The following is a 25040-nucleotide window of genomic DNA, read 5'->3' on the forward strand; positions in this document are numbered from 1 at the left end:
GGACTTCTGCAGTCATGTGGCATTTCGTGGAACAGATTTTACCTCCTTGGTGCTCCCTTCTGTTGAATGATGTCTGAAATTCGAGACAGGCAAAGTTCAGACTTTCATGAGGCTGTCATGAAGTATACCCCCACCTTTGGTTTTTCTTCCTTGTGGCTTCTCTCATCCTGTCTGGCAGCCTGTTCTGCTAATTTCCAGTATCTGGTGACCTTTTCCAGATAACAGCTAGCAGGGTTCAAACATGGTGGAGAATCCCTTTTTCTTTCCATCATTGCCTTCACTGGCATCCCAGTCTCCCTGCTGTCTCTCCTGTTTTTCCTGGACATTCTTAATGACTTGTCACCTCTGCTCTGCTCAGCTGTGTGACTGCTAGTGGGAAGTCCCAGGTTCACTCTGAGTCTTTGTCAGATCTGCAATTCCTGTCAGTACACTCTGCAATTTCTGCTGTTGTAAAACAGCACAATATCCCAGCTGGGATCTGGATCCCATTGTACAGCAGAAGATATGGACACAGGGAAACTTTTCATTTTATGGAGTGCTAATAGCCTGTGTCACTGCAATAAAATTGCCAGGACCTTTATTGTTCTGAGATACATTAAACTGTTGTTGCTCTTGGCAATCTGCTATTAACCCTCTTTCATGCTGTGATTAGCCTTCTATTCATACTTTGTTTCTTGTCTGTTAAATAGATTTTAATTGAAAATAGGACTTCGACTTTGTGCTTTCTGTCTTCAAAACCAATTGATTTCTCTTAAAAGCATAAAGGAACACTTGCCATCAGACATGGGGTGCATTAGGCTTTTTGAATGGAGGGGTGCATCAGACTAGAGTTGATGCTGTTTCCAGGCTGCTTAAATTACATTCATTGCTTCTTCTTTGTCTAATCTTTTGGTTTTGCTATAAAAACAAGTCTTTCAGGTTAGAGAAATTACTTATAAATGTTGTGCTGCATTTATCCCTATTATCTTTTACACACGTAGGTGATTTTATAACACAAGTCATTCCTTTGTGATTTCCTCAAGTAATTTCCCTTTGTATTGATCCAGGTGTCTTTACAAGTCCTGGCAAAAGGCAGTAAGAACTTTCAGAAGCACCTCTCCTATGAAGGCAGTCTTCATGAAAGAATTGGAGCTGTTCATCCCAGAGAAGAGAAGGCTCTGGGGAGACTTTATAGCTACATTTCAATATCAGAAGGGAACTTCTAGGAAGGCTGAGGAGGGACTGTTTAGAAGGGCTTGTAGCTATTGGATGAAGGGCAGTGATTTGAAACAGGAGCAGGGTAGATTTAGTTTAGACATAAGGAGGAAGTTCTTCACAATGAGGGTGGTGAGACACTGGAACAGGTTGCCCAAAGATGTGGTTGAGGCCCTGTCCCTGGTGACATTCAAGATCACACTTGGTGTGGGGCCCTAAGCAGCCTCATCTAGTTTGAGATGTCCCTGCTGACTGCAGTGGGGTTGGACAGGAGGACCTTTGAGGGTCCTTTCCAAACTGATGCAATCTGTGATATGTTATTCCTTTCTTCTACCCTGGCAATCATTAATTTGGCTTAGTTTTGACACAAAAAAATATGGTAAACAACTAGCTAAAATACAATTGCACTGTTATATAAGAGAGTCCTGATATGCATTGCATGTATTCCAGATATGTTTGTGATACTTAGAAATCTCAGTTGTGAATATCAGAAATACTTGCTTTTTCATTGCAAAAGGGAAATGAAGTTAAAGTCCAGGGGGGAAAAAGGGGGAGGTGCGGGAGGAGGGGGAAAGGTGTTATTTCTCTCCCAAGGAGTTGAAAAATGTCGGTCTGGGAGGAATCACTGCAACCAAAATGCTGTCCTACACATTTCTCCCTCTGGTTATTTTTGCTTTTAACCACAGTGTTGGTATGTTTGCCTGTAAGTATGTGTCCATATGACTGTATTCACAGAGAATTTCTTTATTGTCTTAAAATTGCATTATGAAAATAATAATGTAAGATATCCTCTTCCACTCTTCCTCCAAATCACTACCTCAGTAAAAAAATATAGGGAAACAAGATACTTTAGAAGCCAATTTATTATCTCCTGCTGGTAGCAATAACCTGAAAATAACAGCAAAGAGTAAAATTCAAACTTGAGGCAGACACTGGTGCTGGGAACAGCTGTAGTCACATTTATAAAGGGTAGATTCAATATAACAGCTATAGAAATGTGCAATGTTTTGGAGGCTTCAAGATTAGTACTTGATTGCTTTTTCAAGTTTGTTCTATATATTGGAAAGAACACAAGATTTTAAAAGGTGCAAACAAGTGTAATAAATAAGCTGCTATTTGAATGAGAGATATTATCTTCCATTCTCACTCTTCTCTTTCTTGGCTTCTGTGTTTTGCATTCCTCTCCAAAAGTGACTAATATTTTTCCAAGGAAAATACTTACACAGAAGTTACTTTTTCTGTATGAATATAGGAAAATGCCCTTACAGACTCAATTGGAAGGCCAACTGGTGCTGCCCAGGGAGTTGGAGTCCCCATCACTGGAGGTGTTCAAAAAGAGACTGGTCGAGGCACTTGGTGCCATGGTTTAGTTGATTAGATGGTGTTGGGTGATAGGCTGGACTTGATGATCTCTGAGGTCTTTTCCAACCTGGTTAATTCTGTATTGTGGTACATGGACACTGTTGCAGGAGCTATGTTCATTTGTTGTAGGCATAATGTGAGGCTTTTTCTTTGATAGCGTATCCCCAGCCAGGCTAGCTGTGCCTTTTTGACGTTGCAGCGTATGAGAATTTTGGCATTTAAAAGGGCCACAGGAAAAAAAAAAAAAAAAAGCTTAAAAAAAATTTAAAACAGGAAAATAAGAAAAGGAAAACAATTATTAGAGTATGAAAGACCAGCAATAGGAAAAAGCATACCAAGCTTTTAAATAAAACTGATGGTAATCGGAGTTGTCAACCAAATGCCTGAAGAAGGGATGGAAGTATTTTATATAGAGGACCCCAGTGGTCCATCCAGTCAGTCTGGCTAGTGTGCTGTGAATTGTGGGTCTGTATGCCTGCCTGATTTTGGAGAAGAATGGCATTCTGTATGCATTCCGTAAAGCATCTTGTCTCTTTTTCTTCTTGACTTATTCCTGGAGACTAGAATGAGTTTGGATATTTGATTAGAATAATTTGTGTACTTTTCTGATTTATATTGTACAGAATATATAGAATGACTTAAGGAAATGAGTAAGCAAGAAATCTTATTCCAGTGACAAGTAGGGTGTTGGTCCTGGAAGAGAGAGTTCCCTGTTCTAATACTAAACAGGGCATCAGCCCAAGGGAGGAAGAGAAGCAGGAAGGTGGTTGGCCAGGAGAGGAAGGCAGGATTTCTTGTAGAATTCGAGGTAGTCCTCCCTGAGTCTGGGATGGCTGGTAGGTTGAATGTCCCAACAAAAACTTGCCCCTTTAACTTTCTGGAATAATTTTTTCTTGTTTTTCTTTTATCCAAAATTAATTTAAAACATGTTGGCACCACCAGTTGCAGCTGGTTTGCTTTCAAGGCAGGAGAACCATCAGCTTCGTCTGGTGACGTCCACATTTAAACAGCTGAATTGCAATATAGAAACAGTCTAAAATTCAGTGAGGATGAAAGAGCTATTGCTAAGAATGACACCCTAAGGTAGAACAGAGTAAGACTGGTGTAGTAGGTTGAGAGAGGGCCTAGCTCTTCCTCCCCCACAGAGTAAGTAACCACGGCTAAACTCAGTTGGAGAAAGCAGACTATATTTACAAGCATATATAGGAAGCAGATTATATATAACACAATATAAAGGTATTTACAATATATGTACAGAAATACACAGCAAAGAGAAATAACACAACAAAAATTCCCTCCTCAGGGAGGGTTTCCCTCCCTGTAACCCCCTCTCTCCCCACCTACCTCCTTTTTTTCCCAAAAAGGGGTTAGAGAGAAAGAAAGGCAAGTTATTAAGGAAAAGAGTTGTTATTAAGTTTCAGAAGCCCATGCAGGATTAGTTTGCTTATCTCAAGGTCAGCTCTGCTTAGTTTGCTGAGAAGCAGGCAGGGAGAGAAGCAGTTCAGGCTGGCACGGAGGACAGACCGAAACCCAAACTCCCAAACTGAGAAAAAATTCCAACTGCCCTACAATTTAAAGTTGCATTTTGTCCATCCACCAATGAAATTCGTTTAGACTATCATGTTTTCATTTTCATACAAAAACATTCAGCCAATGTCCCAGTACTGTCTGTTTCTTCAAGGCACAGCTTCAAACGGTCGCAAATGGACTTTATTTCTTGGGTTGATCAGCTGCACTTGGGTTTGTTTCCTTTTAGTGCTTCAATTGAACTCTCAAAAAAAAAATGACAAAGTTTAGCAAAACTTGATGGTGAAAGGCAGGTCAAGCCATGCATGAAACTTCTTTAAAACTCTAATATTTATCTCATTCTGTCTGTCACTTCACTTGCAAGGTCTCTAGAAATGGTCTGTTTATGTTAGCAGTCAGGTGAATTGGATTTATGCCACCTTGTTGTAATCATTAAATGAACATGTCAAAGGCCTTACAGTGTCTCAGAAATGGTCTTTTCTACTAAGATATTATCTTTCAGTTTAGAATTAAATCAGATCAGTTGTTTCATCCTGTTATTCTGATGAGCTGGAATCATAAGCACAGGTACTGGTTTGAAGTCTCAGCTTCAGGATGTGGAAATCAAAATGTATGGGGATTTGTAGCATTGGAGTCTTGTGTTTAAGAAAGTTGTGATTTTCTTGAAATGATTCATTTTAAAGAAAGTGGTAAAATGTATTTTTAAAAAATGATTACTCCTATATTGGGCATGTTTTTTTATAAAGTCTTTTCAAGTCAATTCCATGCATGGAAGCAAAGAGAAATAGACATTAAAAATAAAAATGAGGATAATGAAAACTCAGTAGCTATAAAAATTAATGAAGTCTTGGTAATACCATGGCAGAGTAAACTCAAACAAGCCTTTGCCTTTTGAAAGACTGCTTTGATACTGATTTATCTAAAGAGACAGCCAAATTCAGCCCATAATGCAATTAAAATGCAATATCATGTAATGACTCAGAAGACAGATTTAAAAGTCTTTTTCCTTCCTTTCTTTCCTCCCTCTGCCCCGAATAAAGAGGCGAGAGAGGCTAATTCTGAAGTCTCTTCTGATAAATGAAAATACAAAGGGCATCAGCTTTCCAAATTCATTGTTGGTATCAATTAAACTGGTACTTGACAGAGTTTGTGGTTGACTCATCTCTTGGATGAAGAGACCTTATTACTCTCTACAACTACCTGAAGGGAGGTTGTAGACAGACGGATGTTGGTCTCTTCTCCCAGGCGGCCAGTACCAGAACAAGAGGACACAGTCTCAGGCTGCGCTAGGGGAGGTTCAGGCTAGATGTTAGGAAAAAGTTCTATACAGAAAGAGTGATTGCCCATTGGAATGGGCTGCCTGGGGAGGTGGTGGAGTCGCCATCATTGGAGGTTTTCAGGAGAAGACTTGATGGGGTGCTTGGTGCCGTGGGTTAGTTGTTTGGGTGGTGTTGGATTGGTTGATGGGTTGGACGCGGTGATCTTGAAGGTCTCTTCCAACCTGGTTTATTCTGTGTATTCTATTCTATGTATTCTATGTATTTGGAGATTCGTTCCTGCCTTGGGTCCAGGCAGCCCAAGGGATTGAGTATCTCTCCTTCTAGGCAGAAAAGATGGTTTCTGCTTATATTTGTTTAGAAGAAAATGAGAGCTCTGTTCAATTTAATTGAAAGTAGATGAAAAAGAATCAAAGACATGGACCCTGCATCTGTAATCTACAGGTAGTAGCACCCTAGAAAGGGAAGGATATGGGGAGATTCCCCATGCTCAGGCATTTGTCACCTGCCTCTGCCTGGCTCCCATTTGCACTGCAAGATTTTAGGATTGTGTTCTTGTAAGTCTTTCTCTTCAGTACAGCGTAAAGAGGTCTCTTTGGCCATAAATACGGCAGCTTAGAGTCCAGTTTGTTGTTCTAGCATTGTAGAAGATCAGCATTAAGTGTAGCTTTAAATCACTCTTTTACCATTAAGCATAGTCTTAATTGGTCTGCTGCATATGAATAATTTAGGTAAAACTTCAAGTGTCTTGCTAAGCACAGGATTAAAACCTGGGTGATAAGATTCTAAAGAAGCACAGTATTTTGGTGTGTTCTGTAAAACTAAGGCTAGCAGTAAACTCCAGAGGTCTCTGTGTTGTACAGGGCAAAGTTAAAGCCCTACTTGTTTTTTATCCCCTCCTTTTTTCTTTTTACCTCTTAGTTACTAGACCAGTTGATGGGAAGCTGTGCCTGAGTCCTGCTCCCTCGTCCTCCCAGCTGTGTGACCTGCCATGCCTGTCCGAGTGTGTGGTGTCTTCCTGGTCAGTGTGGGGTCCCTGCCTTCCTGAGAACTGCCAGGACCACCATGGAAGAAGAGGTGATGGCTATTCTTATACATTGCTTTTGAAGCATTGGGGGATCTAAAGCAAGTAATGGAATATTGGGAGCTTGAAGTGTTTATGTAATGTAACATAAAGCTCTTGTATGTGGGTACAGGAGTGGAATATGACCTTTAAAAGCTTTTTGCAGTTATTCCTGGAAGATGGAATAATAAATAAATAAGATTTTGGGCCTGGTTGAGATCCTGTTGTCCTGCACTGAACTTGAAGATAAGGAGAATTCCTTGGGATAGCAGCTCTAGACCTCCACAGTGTCAGGCTGTCCCTCCCAGATGACCCTCAAAATTTCTTCTGTGTGCCTGGATTCAAGGACAATACTTGGATCAGGTTGGAAGGCATCAGGACTGAGGTGTGTCCCACAGCACTGACATCCTGAAGTTAGGCTGACTAAAGAGATTACTCTGATTTTGGTTTAAATTCCTGGAAGAAGTGTGTGCCATATAATTTAACCCTTCTGTATCTGAATTGACTGGTGTACGTGTTTGTCGCTGCGACACTGAGAGAGTCATTGCAGAGCCTTTCCTAAGGCTCTAAGTTGAAAAGATAAGCTGTTGGGGTTCATGTCAGGGAATCAATATTATTTAGAAATTATGCTTTCTAAAACAGCATTTTGAAGTGATTGGATCTCATCAGAATCCTTCAAATTAAACAAACAAAAAAAATGATTAAAATAGTATGGTTAAATATAAACATTTGCAAAACCATTTCAGTTTTAACTTGTTTTGAATTATTTCTTTTTGGAGCTTTGACAATGATGGACATTTAGTCTGTTATATCCTCTGGAATATTTTTGTTATTGTTGTGGGGTTTGGGGTTTTTTTTGTGTCTTTTTGTGTTTTGTTTTGGTGGTTGTTCTTGTTGGCTGGTTGGGGGAGTTGTTTTGGTTTTTCTTCCTTTTGGGGGGGGGGGGTGTGTGTCTCGTTTTGTTTTGTTTTGTTTGTTTTTACCTGCTGTTTCATGACCAAGGCATTTCCAAGGGTCCACTAGTGCTGTATCTTTGCCCCTTATCTGAGATGGTTGTAGGAAAGACTACCATGGGTTTGTTTTTTTTTCTTTTGCCTTTCTTAGACCTCTGTGTCATTTGCATAACAAAACATGCTCAAAGATACTTGTGTATTAGTTCAGCATTTTGTACAGCAACATGACTTTTGGGTTTAATCAGAAGGAGGCAGATTATGTAATTGTTTCGTTCATTATTTCTGTAACCTTTTCCTTTCACTTTACATTTGAATCTTCCAATTTAGTAGGATGTCATTTCGAAGCGGTCTGATATGCATTATGTATAAGAAATCCTTACACCTTCCTAATGCGGAATACTAATTTCTTAGTAAACAGCTCTGCTGTACCTCAAAACAAGTCTTTTCATTAGTGGATTCCCAGGCAGAATATTCATGTCCTCTTACATCTTCAGTTCCTTAACTGTTTCTCTCTTTTTATTTTAATGTTGTCACTGAATGAATATATGCATCAATGGCAAACTCCTATATTTGGACATGTCTGTTTCTGTCTAATGTTGATGAAAGGCAAAAAGAGATGTGAAAAATGTGGTTGTTGGAATCCTTTACACACTATTAAATTTTGTATGCCTGGACTGTGGGCACATGCCTGGACTGTTGGGGCTGTTCAGTCTGGAGAAGAGAGGGCTCTGAGGTGACCGAATTGTGGCCTTCCAGTATCTGAAGGGTGTCCACAAGAAGGCTGGTGAGGGACTTCTCAGGATATCAGGTAGTGAGAGGACTAGGGGGAATGGAATGAAGCTGGAGGTGGGGAGATTCAGGCTGGATGTGAGGAGGAAGTTCTTCCCCATGAGAGTGGTGAAGCCCTGGAATGGGTTGTCCAGGGAGGTGGTTGGGGTGCCGTCCCTGGAGGTGTTTAAGACGAGGCTGGATGAGGCTCTGGCCAGCCTGATCTAGTGTGGGGTGTCCCTGCCCATGGCAGTGGGGTTGGAACTATAGGATCCTTGTGGTCCCTTCCAACCCTGACTGATACTATGATACTACTATGATACATAGAACCCAGTATTGCATCAATCAATTCAGTTTGTAAACATTGTTCTCCTGTTTGTCTTTATATCCCCCAATTCCACATGCCCCATATAAGCCTTTTGCTGCTAAGTTGTTGGTGTAAATATTCTTTGCGGTTGTCCCATTAATTTTGCTTCTCTTTGTTCCAGGCTTTAGAATGAGACAAAGGCAAGTGACTGTAGATCCTGTAGGAACCCTGACAGGTTGTCCACATTTAATTGAGTCTATTCCTTGTGAAGACCCGGTGTGTTACGAGTGGATCATTTTGGAAGGTATATGTGTGCCTAACCATGGAAAATGTGGGCCTGGAAAGCGTATGCTGACAGCTGTATGCAAGAACAAGAAAGGTGGGTAAAGGTATTGTCTTAAAAGCCCCATCGATTTTTGTTCCTCTTTTTAAGATGAGATTCTGCTGCAGTGCAGTTGTGATTAGTTGTGATAGATTTTTACTGAATTTTTATGAAACTTTCAGCTTTTTGAGTTGAATGTGATGCTCACAATAACCTAGTGGTGATATTAACCTGGGATTTTGCTTGCAGCCTTGTATTCTATTGTATCCTAAAGGAGATGTCTCACTAGTACAGGTCATGTGTTGTCACTGTTGGCCTTATCTCAACAAAAGTAGGATACTAATGGCTTGGTTCTCCTTAGAATCCTTTTTTCTTGCACATCACAAAAGTTGGGCTGTCACTGAGACCAGCAGCACTGTGGGTGTTCATAAAATTGATCTGGCCCCTAGTATTTCTTCTATCCTCACTTCTTAGTGTGTGGTCTGAATGTTTATCTCATTGTGATAACCCTCTTATAATCATGAGAAGGGATGCTTGATTGTGCTGCCAAAATTAATACAAGAATTAGATGTAAATGAAATTATGGTACTGAATAATACTTTCCTTGGCAGCAGTCTGAGACCTGCAGTGTGTTCAGTTTACAAGTTGTTAATAATGTATAAGTACATTTTTATATGACGTTTACAAACAACCAGCAAGTGCTTATTTCTTGTGCATGGTTTGAACCTCAGCCAAAGGTTTCATTTCTTGATAAGGTCAGTGTTGCCAGATCTTTAGATTCAATTACATGGAGCATGATTTTGTAGTTCTTAGTCACAGTGAGACTGTACTGTCATCTCAAAAGTGTGGAACTTTAGTGCCTGGTATTTTATCTGAAATAGAGAGTTCTTCTTACACATGGTGGTCTGACTGATCACAGAAAACAATTTCAAGTCAATAACAAGACAGGTTAATTGGCAAGTGGTTAAAAATAGTGTGTGATTTATGAGGCATTGGAATCTGACTGCTTTGACTGAAGGGCACAGGTCCTTCTGAAATACATTAAAAATAGATGTGACTTTCTTGTAAGTTTGTGAGAATGGGGAGGGGAGTGGGGGAAATTGTGTTACAAAACAACACAGCTAGAATATACTAGAGAGGAGAAAGCCATCTCTGAATTTGGTCTGAGTGCTCTCTTCTGATGTGTGATCAGAACTGTAGGTCTGGTCCTGCGGCAGTGTGTGCAGATGGAGTCTTGTATTGCTAAGGAGCACCATGTACTTCACATTGTTAAAACTGTGCCAGCATCCAACTTGTGACTCGGAAGGAAAGCATGTAACTTGGCAGATGCTCATTGATCTCTGATCAAACTGTTCTCTGTGGCTATGATCCTTAGGAAGCCATGCCTTTGATGTGTCTCCTCTTCACTTAATTGTTCAACAAGATATTGGAAGTCTCTCAGTACCCTTTTCCATTTCAATTACTTTGTGTATGTTCTAGTTAACCACGAAAGAAAAAGTTGGGGCATTCTTCTCACCCTGCCACTCTGATACAGATGTTGTCAGTAGGTCTGCTCATTGATTGTCACATTCTAATGGAGAAGGTTTCACAAGGAAATATCCAGATCACTAGGCAGATGAACAGTGCTAGTTAGTTTTAAACTCTTCTGAATTTTTCATCTGGTGGCATAGGGCTGACAGAGTCCTTAAAGACAAAGCTAGGAAAAAACCCAACCAACCGAATTGTTTCTTCTGTTGATCCAGTATATTAGTTGAATTACATTTTCCTTCCGTGACTCCCATTGCCATAAGCGCTGTATTTTTTTGCATAAAAGCTGGAGTAAGTGGCAGAGTTGCAAAAAGTGTTTTACCTGCAATAATTATCTAGTTGGCAGTGGCAAGCCAGAAGGGATTCATGTGAATCTGTGAGACATATCAGTTAACGGTAGAATAGCATAAGGCCTATGCTAATGCATGGTATTATACAGTTCAGAATTCTGTGCAAGCAACTGCACTGCTGAAAGCATTTAGAGTAACTACATTATGTGCTGCTATTTTCATTTACTTAAGGATCTTTTGTAGAATTCAGCTCCATATCCTAAAATCCAGTCGTTTATCCAATCATTTTGTCATCTGTGCCTGGCACTGCTGCTCAGTATTCCCACTGGCAGCCTAAAGGAATAAAAATTTTGGGTTTTTTTTGTGACCCTATTAAGTGACAAAATCCCATCTGTCATCATCTTAACAATAGTTCATTTGAGCCTGGAGTATGTTGATTAGGGTACTTTGTGTCCTCTGTGTATCCCTGCCTGCAAGATATCTTCATTTTCATATAAATGCCAGACTTTGACATGACGCTCACCTCTTTGTGCTGCAGTGTGTTAGTTCGCTTCTCTGTGGAAGGCTGGGCCTAAGCAGAAGTAGCTGATCTGTCAGTCTTGTTTGTGTCAGTTGTACTGCAGAAGAGCTTGACATCACAGCTTTTTGCCCACCTTCTCCTCTCCCTCCATCCACAATGTGACTGAAGCTGTGAAGAAAGACTGAGACATCCAGGGCTGTTTAGTCTTGAGAAGAGGGTGCCGAGAGGGGATCTTGCCGACGCCTATAAATACCTGAGGGGTGGGTGATGATGCTGCCAGTCTCTTTTTGGTGGTGCCCAGTGGTAGGACAAACAACAGGTACAAGCTAGCACACAGGAGGTTCCACCTCAAAATGAGGAGACACTTATTCAAGGTGAGTGTGCTGAAGCACTGGAGCAGGCTGCCCAGAGAGGTTGTGGAGTCTCCTTCTCTGAAGACTTTCAAAACCCATCTGGATGCGTTCCTGTGTGGCCCAACCTAGGTGATCCTCCTTTGGCAGGGGGGGTTGGAGTCAATGGTCTTGGGAGGTCCCTTCCAACCCCTAACATTCTGTGATTAGGTCCTTCACTACCCCATGTTCTGCTGTGCAGTGTTGTGCTGTTGCATATTGTTCTTTGCAGCTCAGAGACCTGAGGTCTTTCTTGTGATTAGGCCTTTTTTCCATTATGAAAAATTATCTCTAATTACATTGACTGCAGTTGAAAGGAACTAGCCTTTTTTTTCCGTCCTCTCTCTGCTAGCAGAGGACTTTGCTGATGCTGGCAGAGCCTGTGGGATCCTGTTGGCCTAAACTTACCTCCAGTAAGGTCAAGCTTGAAAGTGCATCTTTGTCTCTGATGTATCTTTGTAGACAGCAAGTGAAGTTAACAAGCCATTAGCCCTTTTCTGTCTCACTTCCAGTCACCCCAATGCCTTTCTCCCATGCCATATCTCTTACATGGTTGTGGTGCCAGTTCATGCCCTGAGAGAGGGTTTAGAAGAACCTGTGTGGGAGATGAGCAGGGTGCAGTGGCTAACTAACCTCTTCAACCGAACTCTTGGAGTCTTTTCTTTCCATTAGAAGAACCCACCATTTTAGTGAGAAGATTTTGTGCTACTGACCCAGGTAATCAACAGCTGCTGGCCTGAGTTTCAGCTAGAACAACTCAGGAATCATGCATGGGCCTAACTGGTTTGCAGGGTTTCTCTGAAGACTAGAAAGCTCTTAATAAGAAGATATGAATTTTAGTGATGTAGCACTCTCACTTCCACACTATTCTTCAGGTACAAAAATGACTTTTTGTTTCTTAAATAGGTTAATGTAGGGCGTCCATGATGAAGAGGGCCTCCACGGGGCATGTACTCTGTACAGCATTTTCTCACGGAGTAGCTGTAGTCTATAATTCCTGATTTGCAGCAGTTAGCATAGATGAGGAGGAATGATAAGGCCATAATAATCTCATTACTTTGTCATTGTTAGGTGACTGCTCCTACCTAACTATGTCTCTGGTATCTGTTAATAAGCTCTTGATCATTCATATGACGCTTGCAAGAAATTCTTAGTGTCTGGTCCATGTCCCTGGAGAGCATCTCTGCTGTAGCAAGAGAAGACAGTCGTGTAAGAAAGTAAATTAAAGAATGTGTAGTAATGCACTGAAGTAATGCAAGTCATGTAAAAAGGCCTGTATTGCCTGTTTCTTTGAAACAAATTTTTTCAGCAAAGTGTGTTCTATTTAGCTAGTGAAGAGCAACAGATACTTTTGGGGAAGTCTGTGAGGTCAAAAAGAATAGTACAGGAAAATGGATCATAGTACAGGGAAGTACTGATTGCATAAGTGTATGCTTGGGCACAGGGATCTATAATTCAGATCAAAGCATTTATTTAAAAACTCTTTTTTATATTCACAGACAACCCAAGAATTGTGATTTTTCTCAGAGTTGTTGTAGGTTATTCAACAAGGAATTGAGTAATCACCCATTTTTAATGTATCATAGAATCAGTCAGGGTTGGAAGGGACCACAGGGATCATCTAGTTCCAACCCCCCTGCCATGGGCAGGGACATTTCACACTAGATCAGGTTGGCCAGAGCCAGATTCTTGATCAGAAAGTTGCAGGTATTTGACATTTGAATTTGGGCAGTCTTGGTCAGAACCAACAGACATTAGTGTACATTAACTAGATGAAAACAACTCTGAAAAGTTTCCAGTTCATTTGCTCTCCTTGAGCGTTGGTACAAAACCACAAACGTGGTCAAAGTGTTCTCATTTTAAAATGCAGTTGGACAGTAGCCAGAATGTATTGTGCTTAATTTTTTTGAAGACAGTGACCAAAATATTTTTTATATGCTCTGCTTCCTGTGCCTTTGTGATAGGTACAAACACTTTGAATATGGTGAAACAAAGAGAATTCAGTGGCCTAGTAGCATCCAGAAAACTTCAGATAACATTAGTCAGCATGACTTGGCACAGAGTCGGCAAGCTCAGTCCAAACAGGAGCTGGTGTGCAAGCACAGGTAGTTTCCCAGTCTTTTGATTCAAATGCTAAGAAATACAACTAGATTTAACATATAACTGTTGTTGGGTTCATTACAGTATCACAGTACACTAGAGGTTGGAAGGGACCTCCAGAGATCATCAAATCCAACACCCCCTGCCAAAGCAGGATCACTTACGGTGGTCCACACAGGAATGCATCCAGGTGGGTTTTGAAAATCTCCAAAGAAGGAGACTCCACAACCTCTCTGGGCAGGAATCCTTTTTGTTGTTATTTTTCTTGTCTATTTTAGGCAGTTTTAGCAACAGGAAAACGCACTGAAACAAGACAAGTGTTGAACCAAACTGCAGTTTTTAGAAGTGCAAGTTACAGTGCTGTAGCTTGAGAACAGAACAGTTAAGCTAAAGAGCACCACCTGAGAGCACGTGTAAAAGACTTAAAACAATAAACTCCTGAAATAACAAGTATGAGTCATAAAAGTAACAATTTGTTTTCCAAGTGTTTGTGTTTCTGACATTACTGTAAAGTAAATCTCAACTATGAACAATGCTCTTGAATAGATTGTAAAATGTTATTATTCAGAATCATGTTGTCAGTCTATTTCCTTGTAATTCACATGTCATCATTTATTAATTTGCTTCTGTTTGTTCTGATACCTACCAGAACTATTAGTAAGAAAGACAATTTTTCTATGATATTGAACAGCATACTGCCTAAATAATAAAAAATATGAAATATTACATACTGGCAAGAAGGTTTCATGCAAAGGTTGTGTGCTTTTGCTGGATTCAGGGGGTTTTGCTCTACTCCTGGTTAACAAATCTAGTCACAGCTCAAAAGCTGCTGAGTATTTGTCTTTCTATGCTGTCAGTTTGCGTACCAAGGTTTCTTTATTTTGTGAGAGTTAGGATTGTGGGGTTGTCTTCCATTTTGAGGGCAGTTTTTGTAACAGTGCCAAATAATCTGTTAGTTCCCTATTCGTGCACAGTTCAGGCGGTGATAGGGAAATGACAGTGCTGAACCCAGAGATGAGTCCAGAGGTGCTCAGAAGAGCATAGCTGTCTCTCTTCTCCTGTAGCACCCAAGTGACTGTTCCTTGGATGTGTCACAGAGCTACCTTCTTCAGCAGCTTCTGCTTCCCCTAGGGCCTTCTGAGCACTTTGGAAATTCCTGTGCATCCTTCCCAGTCATATCTGATAACTGAATAATAGCTGCCAGGTCCTGCGACTCGTGGCTGTTAGGGGCAAAGCACCCTGCTACAGACAGTCTCTACCAAGATGGGTAGCTTAGAAATAAAATACACTGCAGCCCTACTGCCGTAGCTGGTATGGTGGCAAGCTGTTTCCTTTAAATGTTTTCATTGGCACAAGCTTCTGGCTTCAAGCTGCAGGAGTTATGTGAGCTGGGGGACAGCACCCATTGCCTGAGGCCAGGCTCCTCGAGCATTAGCACTGCTGAGTGTGGGGCTGTGTGAATGGCAGCAAAGAGGAGTTGGGAGCATACATCATTGTGGAATGGAAAAAAAAGAAATCAGTCATCCTCATGTCAGCAGTGTTATGCCAGATGATTAAAGCTCTGCTTTTCTTTTTCCTTTTTCACCTGGTACTAACATAAAAAAAAAAATCCCCAAAATACCTACTTCCCCTCCCAAAAATACCCAGCAACCAAACCCCAAAACCCCTGGGCTTGTTTGCAGGAGGTGATGAATAGAAGAAACCTGCAAAATAAGGGCCTTTAGGGCTGTTGCTCTTTTGCTTTCAAACAGAAAACCTTTATACTACTGCTATTGCTGCTTTTCTGACAGTGCTGGTAAGAGTCATTTCAGCACAACAGTTTTGTTTTGTTTTCTCAGTTCTAATGTTTGGTATCTAGAATATGGCACTTGCTAAAGAGAGTTTTTGGTTTAGTACGTTTGTGTTGAAATCCATCTATTCCCAAGTTCCTTTTCCATCTGACAGTTTGATTTGTAAAACTGGAGAACAATATTTCGCAGTCAAAATGTTTTCCTTTGCATATTTTTAGGTTAAATGATTAATGCCTGCTTTTTTGGTAAAGGAACTTGGAAATTAGATTAAAAAAAAAAAATCAAAATATTTTGACGAGGTGGTTAATATACTTTAAGTAAACATTTTGCCTTATCTTGAAATGATTTGTTTTCCTAAATCCTCCCCAGTCTCTCTTCAGTCTACTTAAAGCAAGATATACAGGGTTTTGTCTTCCTTTTCTTTTTTCTTGTTGCTTTTTTTTAGTTCAGTGACTAAACAGAAATCCATTGTTCACGCAGCTCTATTGACAGAGCAGACACTGAAATCCTGTTGGAATTCAAGCAAGGAGTAAAGGGAAGTAAGGTAATCAAAGCAGTGTTATTTTAAGATCGAATATTATGTTCTGCCAGAGCTTGACAGTGAAACTCTGTACTTAGGGAAGCTGAAGACTCTTTAGTGGTAGAATGTTAAAGGTGCGCTCAGATAGCTGTCTGTACAACCACTTCAATCACAGCATGTCCTGTGGTCCTGAGAGTGGTTGTCCACAGAGGCAGGTTGCATCATGAGAGGCAGGAGCATCCCCAATCTGCCTGAATCCTCCAGAAGGAAGAGGCTGCAAGTAGAGGTAGTTAGGGGTATGAATCCTAGAATGGCTTAGGCTGGAAGGGACCTCATCTACTCTGACCTCCCAGCGATAGGCAGGGATGCCTCCTAACTAGATTTGATTGCTCAAGGCCTTGAAGCTAGCAGCTTTCTGAGAAGTTCTGTTTTAACATACATTTCAGCAAAACCAAGTTCTTAACTGGGGAGAATTCTTTGGTTTCCATCTTGTAATTGATTAATGATACAGAATGAATTTGCAGAGTCTGTTTAACTTCTCAGGGAAAAGATTTACTGTGTTCAGTTTATTGGAAGCAAGGTTTAAGTTTGTCATGACATACCAGAGTAAGATCTTAAGTCTCCATTGATTGCATCATGTCCAGTGACACGACACCACATCTAATGGTGATTTCATTGCTCCTGAAAGAGCAGCATAAACTGAGTTTGCAGTCATTGTTTTAGAAGCTGAAACTCTTGAAAACTGAAAGAAGCAGTTTTGTTTGTAAAATTGAACTACTTCTTTTCAAGTTAATGTGGAAACATACCTGTCTTAAAACAGAATAACAAAATGCGGTTTTTACTTCAGTGGTGTTTTCCCTGCAGTCTGCCTGTAAGAGGAGTGTACCTGTGAGGGCTTTCACTTACTGAGAGGGGTGGCTGGAGAGTGCTCTCCTAGGGCTATTCTCCAGTGAATGGAAGAACGATACATAGCTAAAAGTTAAACAGCTCGATCAATTGATTAGATCTGTTCTGTCTCAGCTTCTTAAATCATTGAGGTTCAAAAAGACAGACTTATATCCTGCTTTGGTCAAATTTGTGTGCTGCCAGCATTAGCAGGAAGGAATTTGCAATGGGAGTTTTGCCTGAGGAAGATGTAATTAATACATGTACGTTATGGACTGTTCATGTAAATGCCAACTGAGGTGAGACCACTTTACAGCTGTAATACTTGAAATTATTTTGTAGGGAATGGTAAAATTACCCAGTTGCTTGACACACTTGCACATAACAATCAATAAAATTAAACAGCTATCAGCTTTTCTAAGCCTGCAGGTTCAATTACTGTCATGGGGCTCAGCCTTCTGCACCACATTTCTCATTCCTCCTCTTAGTTCATGAGCCTACCCCATCATACCCCATCATATGAGCTGTTGATCCCAAACCAGTACGTTTTTCTGGCTGTTAAAAACACAAATCCTTCAGGGCAATGTGCAGAGCCTTCTAGCAATTAGATAGGATCCATACTTCTCATTTTGCAGCCGTAGTGGAAAGAGCATATTGCAGTGTAGTTGCAAGGCTCATGAGTACTGTGAGTGTTTAGGAATACTGAAGAATGCTGTGTGGCTTCCTCAATAGAATAGAATTAACCACCAGGTTGGAAAAGACCTTTGAGATTTGATATTGTTCTCTTTTTTTCTTTTTTTTTTCTTTTCTTTTTTTTTTTTTTGGTAGTCATAAAGATTGATGTGCTCTTTGGGCAGGCTGGCTGTTTAGGACCCAGGTGGACTGGATGCAGTTATCTCTCTCAAGCCTTACCTCACAGCAGCTGGTACTATGCCAAATATCTGATGTCTCCTACCGGAAACATTTAAAAAGACAAAATGTAGATTGTGACCTGCTCTAGGAGTAGTGCATTGACAATTTGAGGTCAGATACCATGATGAGTTCAAGTGAATTTATTGTCTTTGCATGCTCTAATGAAACTGATGTCAGCAAAAGAGACAGAAATCAGCTTTACGTTAATTTTAGGGTAAGCTGCTGCAAAGTAAGAGCTTCTGTTGCACAGTCACTCTTCAACAGTTTTACTTCTTTCAAGATGAAACATATGGCTCATTAGCCAAGGAAGACAGAAACTCAAAAGTCTATAAGCAATTCTTGTAATAGCTGCATTTGTGCAAATAGATCTGTGTCTTAGAGTCAGGCATATTGTGCTGAAACACAGGGTTAAATATGCTGGAAATCTGGAAGACAGGTTTTGAATCTGGAGGATAAACTTGAACATGCTTTGATTAATTTTCTTTATCTTTGAATGCAAATGCATTGCATGATTTCCACCCAAACTGTGCTTTTTCTGTTGCTGGTGGTGTGATTTCTGTCAGTCATTCAGAAGGCACTGGTGATGTTAGCTCTGTGTAGTTGGCAGACAGATACCAATGATGTTGATTAGGGATTTAGCCAGCTTTCATCCTCCCTTTGCTTGTCAATGGGAGGTATCACAGATACCTGTGAAAATACTACTGTGCCACCTGCGCTAAGTGTGAGCTCATGGTTGGTGCAGAGTGCCCTCAAACGAACAATTCTTTTCAGTATGTACTTCCCCTTTTTGGTACCTGATGTCTCCAAAAGACATTTGTTCAAGACTTCAAAGCGTAGTTAAAATGGTAAAGGCAAAGGCCATTTCTTCCCTATGGCTGTTTGAGCAGAGAGGAGATGGATTTTCAGAGGTCCAGCTCCCACTTGTACTAGTGAGAGGGAGCAGCGGGTGCTGAGGCTTTTGAAAAACTGAACCTAAGCTTCAAACACCTGTAGGTTTGGAACAAAGGGTCAAGGCAGCCCCTTCAGAAATATGAATTATAACATTAAGAAAAATATAAACATCACTTATTATGGCAAGATCTGTACTGCCCTTTATGTTTTAAATGTTATGGAGAAAGTTTGACGTAAGTTGATCTGAGGTTGTGATAAAGGTCACCTAAAGAGCATGGCGTGTGTGTGGGACCTGGAGGTCTGTTATATTGGTTCAAGAGGTTGGAAGACACTGTATAGGAGAATTTATATTTGTATACCAGGATAGTGCAAATGTATACTTTTGAACTTTTTTTTAATGTCTAAAGCATCTTTATTGAGTTTGATACTTTCTGTTCTTCCAGTTACGAGACTGAAATAGGGTTTCTGTATTGTATTTTATAACTGTGGGAGAATTTATAGTTACCTTTTAAGCCTGGAAAAGGAATCTTAAAATAGATTTATTTGGTTTTTGCCCCATAGTGTATGTTGTAGAAAAATCCTGTATTGTTTCTGTAAGAAATAAGAAAAATGCCTATAAGTGCCAATAGCAGTTCCTGTTTTCTCAGTGAAATGGAGCATGCAGCATAAAATACTTGTTTGGCTGTTTTGTTTAAACTAAACATAATGTCACATACATGTTACGTTCATAGCCTTTCTAGAGAGTTATTGTATTTCATAGGGAACACCAACAAAAGGGAGATGTGAGCAAAACACATCTTCTTGAGCTGTATTTGAAAGGTAGGGAGATGACAAGTTCTAAAATGAACTTCTGGGGATAGATGGGGAAGGAGGCTAGAAGGATCGATTTGAAAAGTGTTATAAAAGACAGGATTCTGGATCTGTGACCAAAAGGTGGCTCAAGTTACCAGGAGGAGCATATGGAAGATGTGACATTGAAGGTTAATCTCATCTATAAGAGTTCTAAATGTGTTAAGGATTTCACTTCTTTTCTACTACTGAAGAAAGTGTTTATCCTCCCTAAATGTTTCCCTCACTCCTTGCCTATGATATGGTATGTTTGTTAAGTCTCTCAAACACACAGCACCGGACACACAATCTTGAGGAATAGAGGAATGTAAGAAGAGGGGGCGCTTTATTACATCTTTTTATCCTCCTCATCCCAAGCAGTGTCTCTAAGGCACTTTATGCTTTAGTCATACCCTTGTCTGTTTTGATACACATAAAGGGACTCTCAAAATAACTGGTGGCTATTCACAGCATTCACATCAGTGTATTTTCACCTGGTTTTGACATGGTGCTTTTAGAGCCTCTTTACACAATTGCAACATCAAAACTTCCTTAGGCTTTATAGTTTCCTACCCATAATATCCCCTTGAGATACAGGAACTTGGGTTTTTTGCATTAATGCTGTCCTTCAGCCATTTCTCTTTAACCAGAAATTACAGCATATGTCTGTCATCATTCACACAGCTTTTCTGAAGGATCCTATAGAGACATGTCAAGAAAGCCCAGCATGGGTTGTAGAGCCATGAGCTTTTAATTTAAGCAGCCCTTCTGAACTGAACTTTCCATATTGCAGAGACAGCTGATGGTTTGCAAAGGTGTTCACAAAATACTTTTTGGAAAAAAGGAGAAAAAAAGTCAAGTGAATAGAGAAAGTTTCATGTTCTACCTATATGTAGATACATATAGCAATTGTCCTCTTCTGACCACTAGTGTTTGACCAGCCTGTGTCCAGCCAGCAAACCCCTCTGTCAAATTTTGATTACATTAATAAAAGGGTTTCAACAGTTTCTGGTGTTCAGTAGATGGAAGAGCAGCTCTATGATGTATCCTGATTTCCTTAGGATGCCAGGCTAATGCAAGCCAAAAGGTAGCTTTTAATGCACTCAATATTTTTCACATTCCTAATAGACTGAAAATTGCCCAATTCTCAGTTCATAATTATTTCAGCCAAGATTTTTTTTTCCCCAAGAGAAACAGTCAAAACAGTATAAAGGCTTTAAATTAAATAGGAGATCATTAGGATAAAGAAATTGGCTGTATTTTTATTGCATTCTCTTATGTGAGGTTCAGTAGGCTGGAATCCAACTCATATCATGTAACTCACAAAAGAAAAAACTGTTTCAAAGTAAGCCAATTAAGTTTTGTATGAGGTAGTATCTAGGAATTTGTTTTCATTGGATAGTATTAGAAGAAAGAGTAAACCTGATTATGCAGACAGGAGGCTGAGACCAGCAGTGTGTGGGGCTGGAGGCTTCCTTCCACCTCCATCTGTAGGGGAGTTTGGGGTGTGGGAGCAGGAGAGGAGAGATACAGAAAAGTCAGGGTAGAAGAAAAGGCTGAAAGCAGCCTGCAGCCATGAGCTCTTCTGTGCTCTCTATTGCTCAAACAAGGTGAAGGAGCTGCACCTTCAGTCTGGTTGTGTGCTGCGCTGGGTAGGTCAGCAGCCAGTTTCTCCTGAGGTTTATATAATGGAATAACTTGAGTCTAACTTCAATAGACAGCTTCTCACATTGATCTCTGACCACAGCCCTTTTAGTGGAGGAAATAAAGAAGGGTCTTTTTGTGTAATCTAATCCTTTCCTGCTGGGTGGCCCTACAGAAGCCTGTTTCTGTAACTGAAATTCTTTCGGTGCTGCATGTTGTGTGCTGGACAGGAATGATTGTGAGGGCCACCCTTACATGGTAGTTCTGAAAGCTGTTGAGTGGAAATTAAAGATAAGCATTGCGTTTTCTTTCAGTTTCTTTTTATCAAGCAGTTTATGAAGTAGAGCTGCTTAAAAAAAATATTCAGTCACTTGTTTGAGGTTAATGGATGCTGGAGAGGAAGGCTTCCCCCTTAAGAAGTTTTGACAAACTTTTAATTAAGAATTCAGGGCATAGAAATCTGGGGCTAGTTCTGCACTACTGAGATTGGCTCTGGGGCATATTGGTCTGTCAGGTTTTCAAAGTAAATCTTCTTCTTAATTCTAATTAAGTATTGTTATGCCACCACTACTCATTAGGCAGCAGTTTGTGATTAGTCAGGTGGTTGTAATGGAAAGAGAAGAACATGTGATAAAATGGTGGAGAAACTGCAAAGCAGGGAAAAGGGCTATGGGATGTGGCTCCCAAACGCTCTCTAACATCCTCCTACTGGCAGATTTCTGACTGAATTCAGTGCTCCTTGTGGAGCAGGATTTGATCCTCACACAGATCCTGGCTAGTGTGTAAACTCGAGTTAAGTGGACCTCAGTTACAGGACTTGAGCTCTGAAGCTGTGACCAAAAATAATGCTAAGAACAACCCTAAAAAAGGGAGAAGTCCTAATTCCCCTAAAACTTCAAGCCCAAGCTATTACTTTAAGTGTAGATTATATTATCACATTTATTTATCTGTGAATTGAATCTCATCTTTAATAAATGGCAGCTATTGTGGAGTGCTGGAGTGAATGTAAATTAGTGAATTGAGAAAGATGAGCTCTTGGAGGAGATGGAAAACAATTTAAAATTCCATCCTTCATTGTTTTTCTTTCTGTCTGTATGAAGCACATCTTTAACTGCCTCAAATTAGGTACTGTCTTTGTTTAAAAGAGTTAAACAAGTAACAGAAGAAGATATTTTTGTGTTCCTTTTTAAATAAACAGCCTGTTCAGGTTTTCTCTTCAGGCAGTTCACAAATGTCAAAGCAAAGGTTTTGAAGAGAATGTGTATATGAGATGGAATTTCTTTCAGAACTGAATTTTCCTGTATTGTTGGGAGGCAACTTTGAAGCCTGGTCTTCTCAAACTGTGTGACTTTATTGCATCCTTTTACCATAGTTCTAAAAACAGATGCATGATTTAAATTTCCAATGGAAATGTGGGAATGGAACCATAAAGAAGAATTTAAGTTCCTTTGCTCTACATTGTTGCATCTTGGTGTTGCTACCAATGAACCCTCACATGGACACAGAAAGAGGGGGGGAAAAGGAGAAAGACAGAATGAGGCAACAGATCTATATGGACTGGGTCAGCAGCTATGCAAGCAGAAGACAGTGTTTTTTCCTTTCCTGTCAACTGAGGAGGGAAAAAGAATCACAGAGTTAGTTCCTGGCTTGGTCCTGTAGCTAGTGGTGTCTAAGGGGATGCCAGGTCTAGTAGGAGGCAGATGCATTTTGAAAAGTGATTTTTCTGGAAGAAGAGGCAGTGTTAATCTGACCATAGCAAGCAAGCAAGCAGTTCATTGGGAACTGGATGAACTCGGGATACTTTGCTGGAGGGGCAAAGTCACTTCCAGATGGTGTGAGCTCCACCTGTGCAACCTGGAGCCTGGAGAAGAGAAGGATCAGGGGTGACCTCATTGCCCTCTACAACTACCTGAAGGGTGGTTGTAGACAGGAAGGGGTTGGTCTCTTCTCCCAGGCAACCAGCACCAGAACAAGGGGACACAGTCTCAAGCTGTGCCAGGGGAGGTTTAGACTCGAGGTGAGGAAAAAGTTCTTCACTGAGCGAGTCATTCGTCATTGGAATGTGCTGCCCAGGGAGGTGGTGGAGTCACTGTCCCTGGAGGTGTTCAAGGGGAGATTGGACGTGGCACTTGGTGCCATGGTCTAGTTGTGAGGTCTGTCGGGACAGGTTGGACTTGATGATCCTTGGGGTCTCTTCCAACCTTAGTTATACTGTGATACTGTGAACCTTTCCACATCTGTGGCACTGCATCTGAGTCTGTCCCTGATCCTGGGCATTGTTTCCATTCATCACTGCAAATGTGCATGTGATATAAAATAAGTCTTTCTTTGTAGTGAAACTGTGATCACCCAGCAGGACTGGTAAGCCCCCATAACAGATGGTGGGTTGTTCTGTAGAAACCCATGCTTGTAGCAGTGGGGAGGTGGGTTTTGGGGCTGCCCGTAGTACATTGTAGAAGCCAGGATGGTCCTGTAAGTTCAGTTCTTTTTTTTTTCCAGTGTGTGTTTGTTTTGTTTGTTTGTTTGTTACCAGATGCAAAATTCCCATTAAATTTAACCTAGCAAGAACTTCTCCCCCTGGTTTCAGCAGCTTTCCCAAGTTTAACACAGAGTCAGCACAGTTTTGTTGTATGCTTAGTGCTGTGTCAAAGGAGACTAGAGCCAAGAGAGTGTTTTGTTCCTTTTCATGATGTTTACAAATAAAGCTGACTGATTTGGTAGCTCTCTTGGAAACTCTCTTAGTGTGTAAATTTAGAAGAGTGCTCCCAGAGCATGCATAGATCTAAAGATAGCAGTTTCTTGCCTATCAATAAGTATCCTAAGGCCTTTACTTTTAATGCTGTATATGACTTAAATCCCAAGAAAATAGTTCTACTGCTGCTCTTCATTTATATCATAGGGGTCTGCATTAATTCAGACGAGGCTAGGTTTTCTAATACATTATTTATTTAGGTCTTCAAAATGCTTGTGCTGCTGCATGTGGTTGACAGAGCATATTCTTGCAACCTGGTTTCCCATGACGCTTAAATAAATGAATACCTTCAAATAAAACTGTGATTTTAAAAGCCAGTTTGTGGGCTTTTGTCCCCTGTTGTAAATGTAGCATCCCATAGTCACAATATCACAGTACATTAGAGGTTGGAAGGGCCCTCCAGAGATCATCAGGTCCAACCTCCCTGCCAAAGCAGGATTACCTAGGGTGATCCTAGCTCTGATCTCTCTTCTCTGCAACCACCTATTTTAAATGGCTCTTGAAAGATCTTTAGTTCTTTAATTATTTGTTTGGGCTTTTGTTATTGTTGGGGTTTGGTTTTTTTGGTTTGGTTTTGTTCATTTGTTTGCTTTTGTTTGATGGGGTTGCTTTCTTTGGTTGGTTTTTGAGAGAAACTTTTTTTTTTTTTAGGTCTTGATTCTAAATTTCTAGCCCAGCTTTTGTCCCCACCCTAGGCAACAGAAGCTTAGAAATACCCTTAAATTGAATAGAAAAATCCCTTACATGAGGGGTGTTGAGCTTGTATTTTTCTGACAGTCCACAAAGCTTGCAAATCAAAATACGTGAGAGTGCTGCCTAAGTGAGGGTGAAACAAATGGTGCCTAATGCTTGGAAATGAATGAGCCATGTGAATGAACACTGGCTTGTAGATCCCCAGCCCCATATTAAGATTAAAGTGAGTTGTCTGCTCTACAATTGCATAATTGCTTCTGTGACTGATTCGGTGCTGCTCCATAATAAGTTGTGAATACTGTATGCTGACCTGGTTAATGGGATGTTTACTAAATGAATCTATTTGTATAGTTTAATAGGAGGATGTTTGGAAAAATTAGCAGGATGAGAAAGAATGGCTCAAGAAAGTAATTTTTCAGCAAGTACTGACATTGAGTAGAGGAAGTCAGTCTGCCTTGCTGGTGGTGTTTGTGGGCTTGGAGGGTGAGGCTGCAAAACAAACACACACACATCCCCCCCCACCCCA

At 40.6% G+C, this 25040-nt stretch overlaps 1 protein-coding gene across 1 annotated transcript in view; it reads left to right on the forward strand.

Annotated features, from left to right (window-relative positions):
- Window positions 1-25040, forward strand: part of THSD7B (thrombospondin type 1 domain containing 7B) — a 296164-nt gene that overhangs the window by 87362 nt on the left and 183762 nt on the right. The window contains exons 5-6 of the mRNA XM_054177216.1: window positions 6282-6437; window positions 8633-8830. Coding sequence (XP_054033191.1) covers window positions 6282-6437; window positions 8633-8830 — 354 coding nt within the window. The remainder of the gene's footprint in view (window positions 1-6281; window positions 6438-8632; window positions 8831-25040) is intronic.

The sequence above is a fragment of the Dryobates pubescens genome, chromosome 2 (assembly GCF_014839835.1).
Source record: "Dryobates pubescens isolate bDryPub1 chromosome 2, bDryPub1.pri, whole genome shotgun sequence".
NCBI lineage: Eukaryota > Metazoa > Chordata > Aves > Piciformes > Picidae > Dryobates > Dryobates pubescens.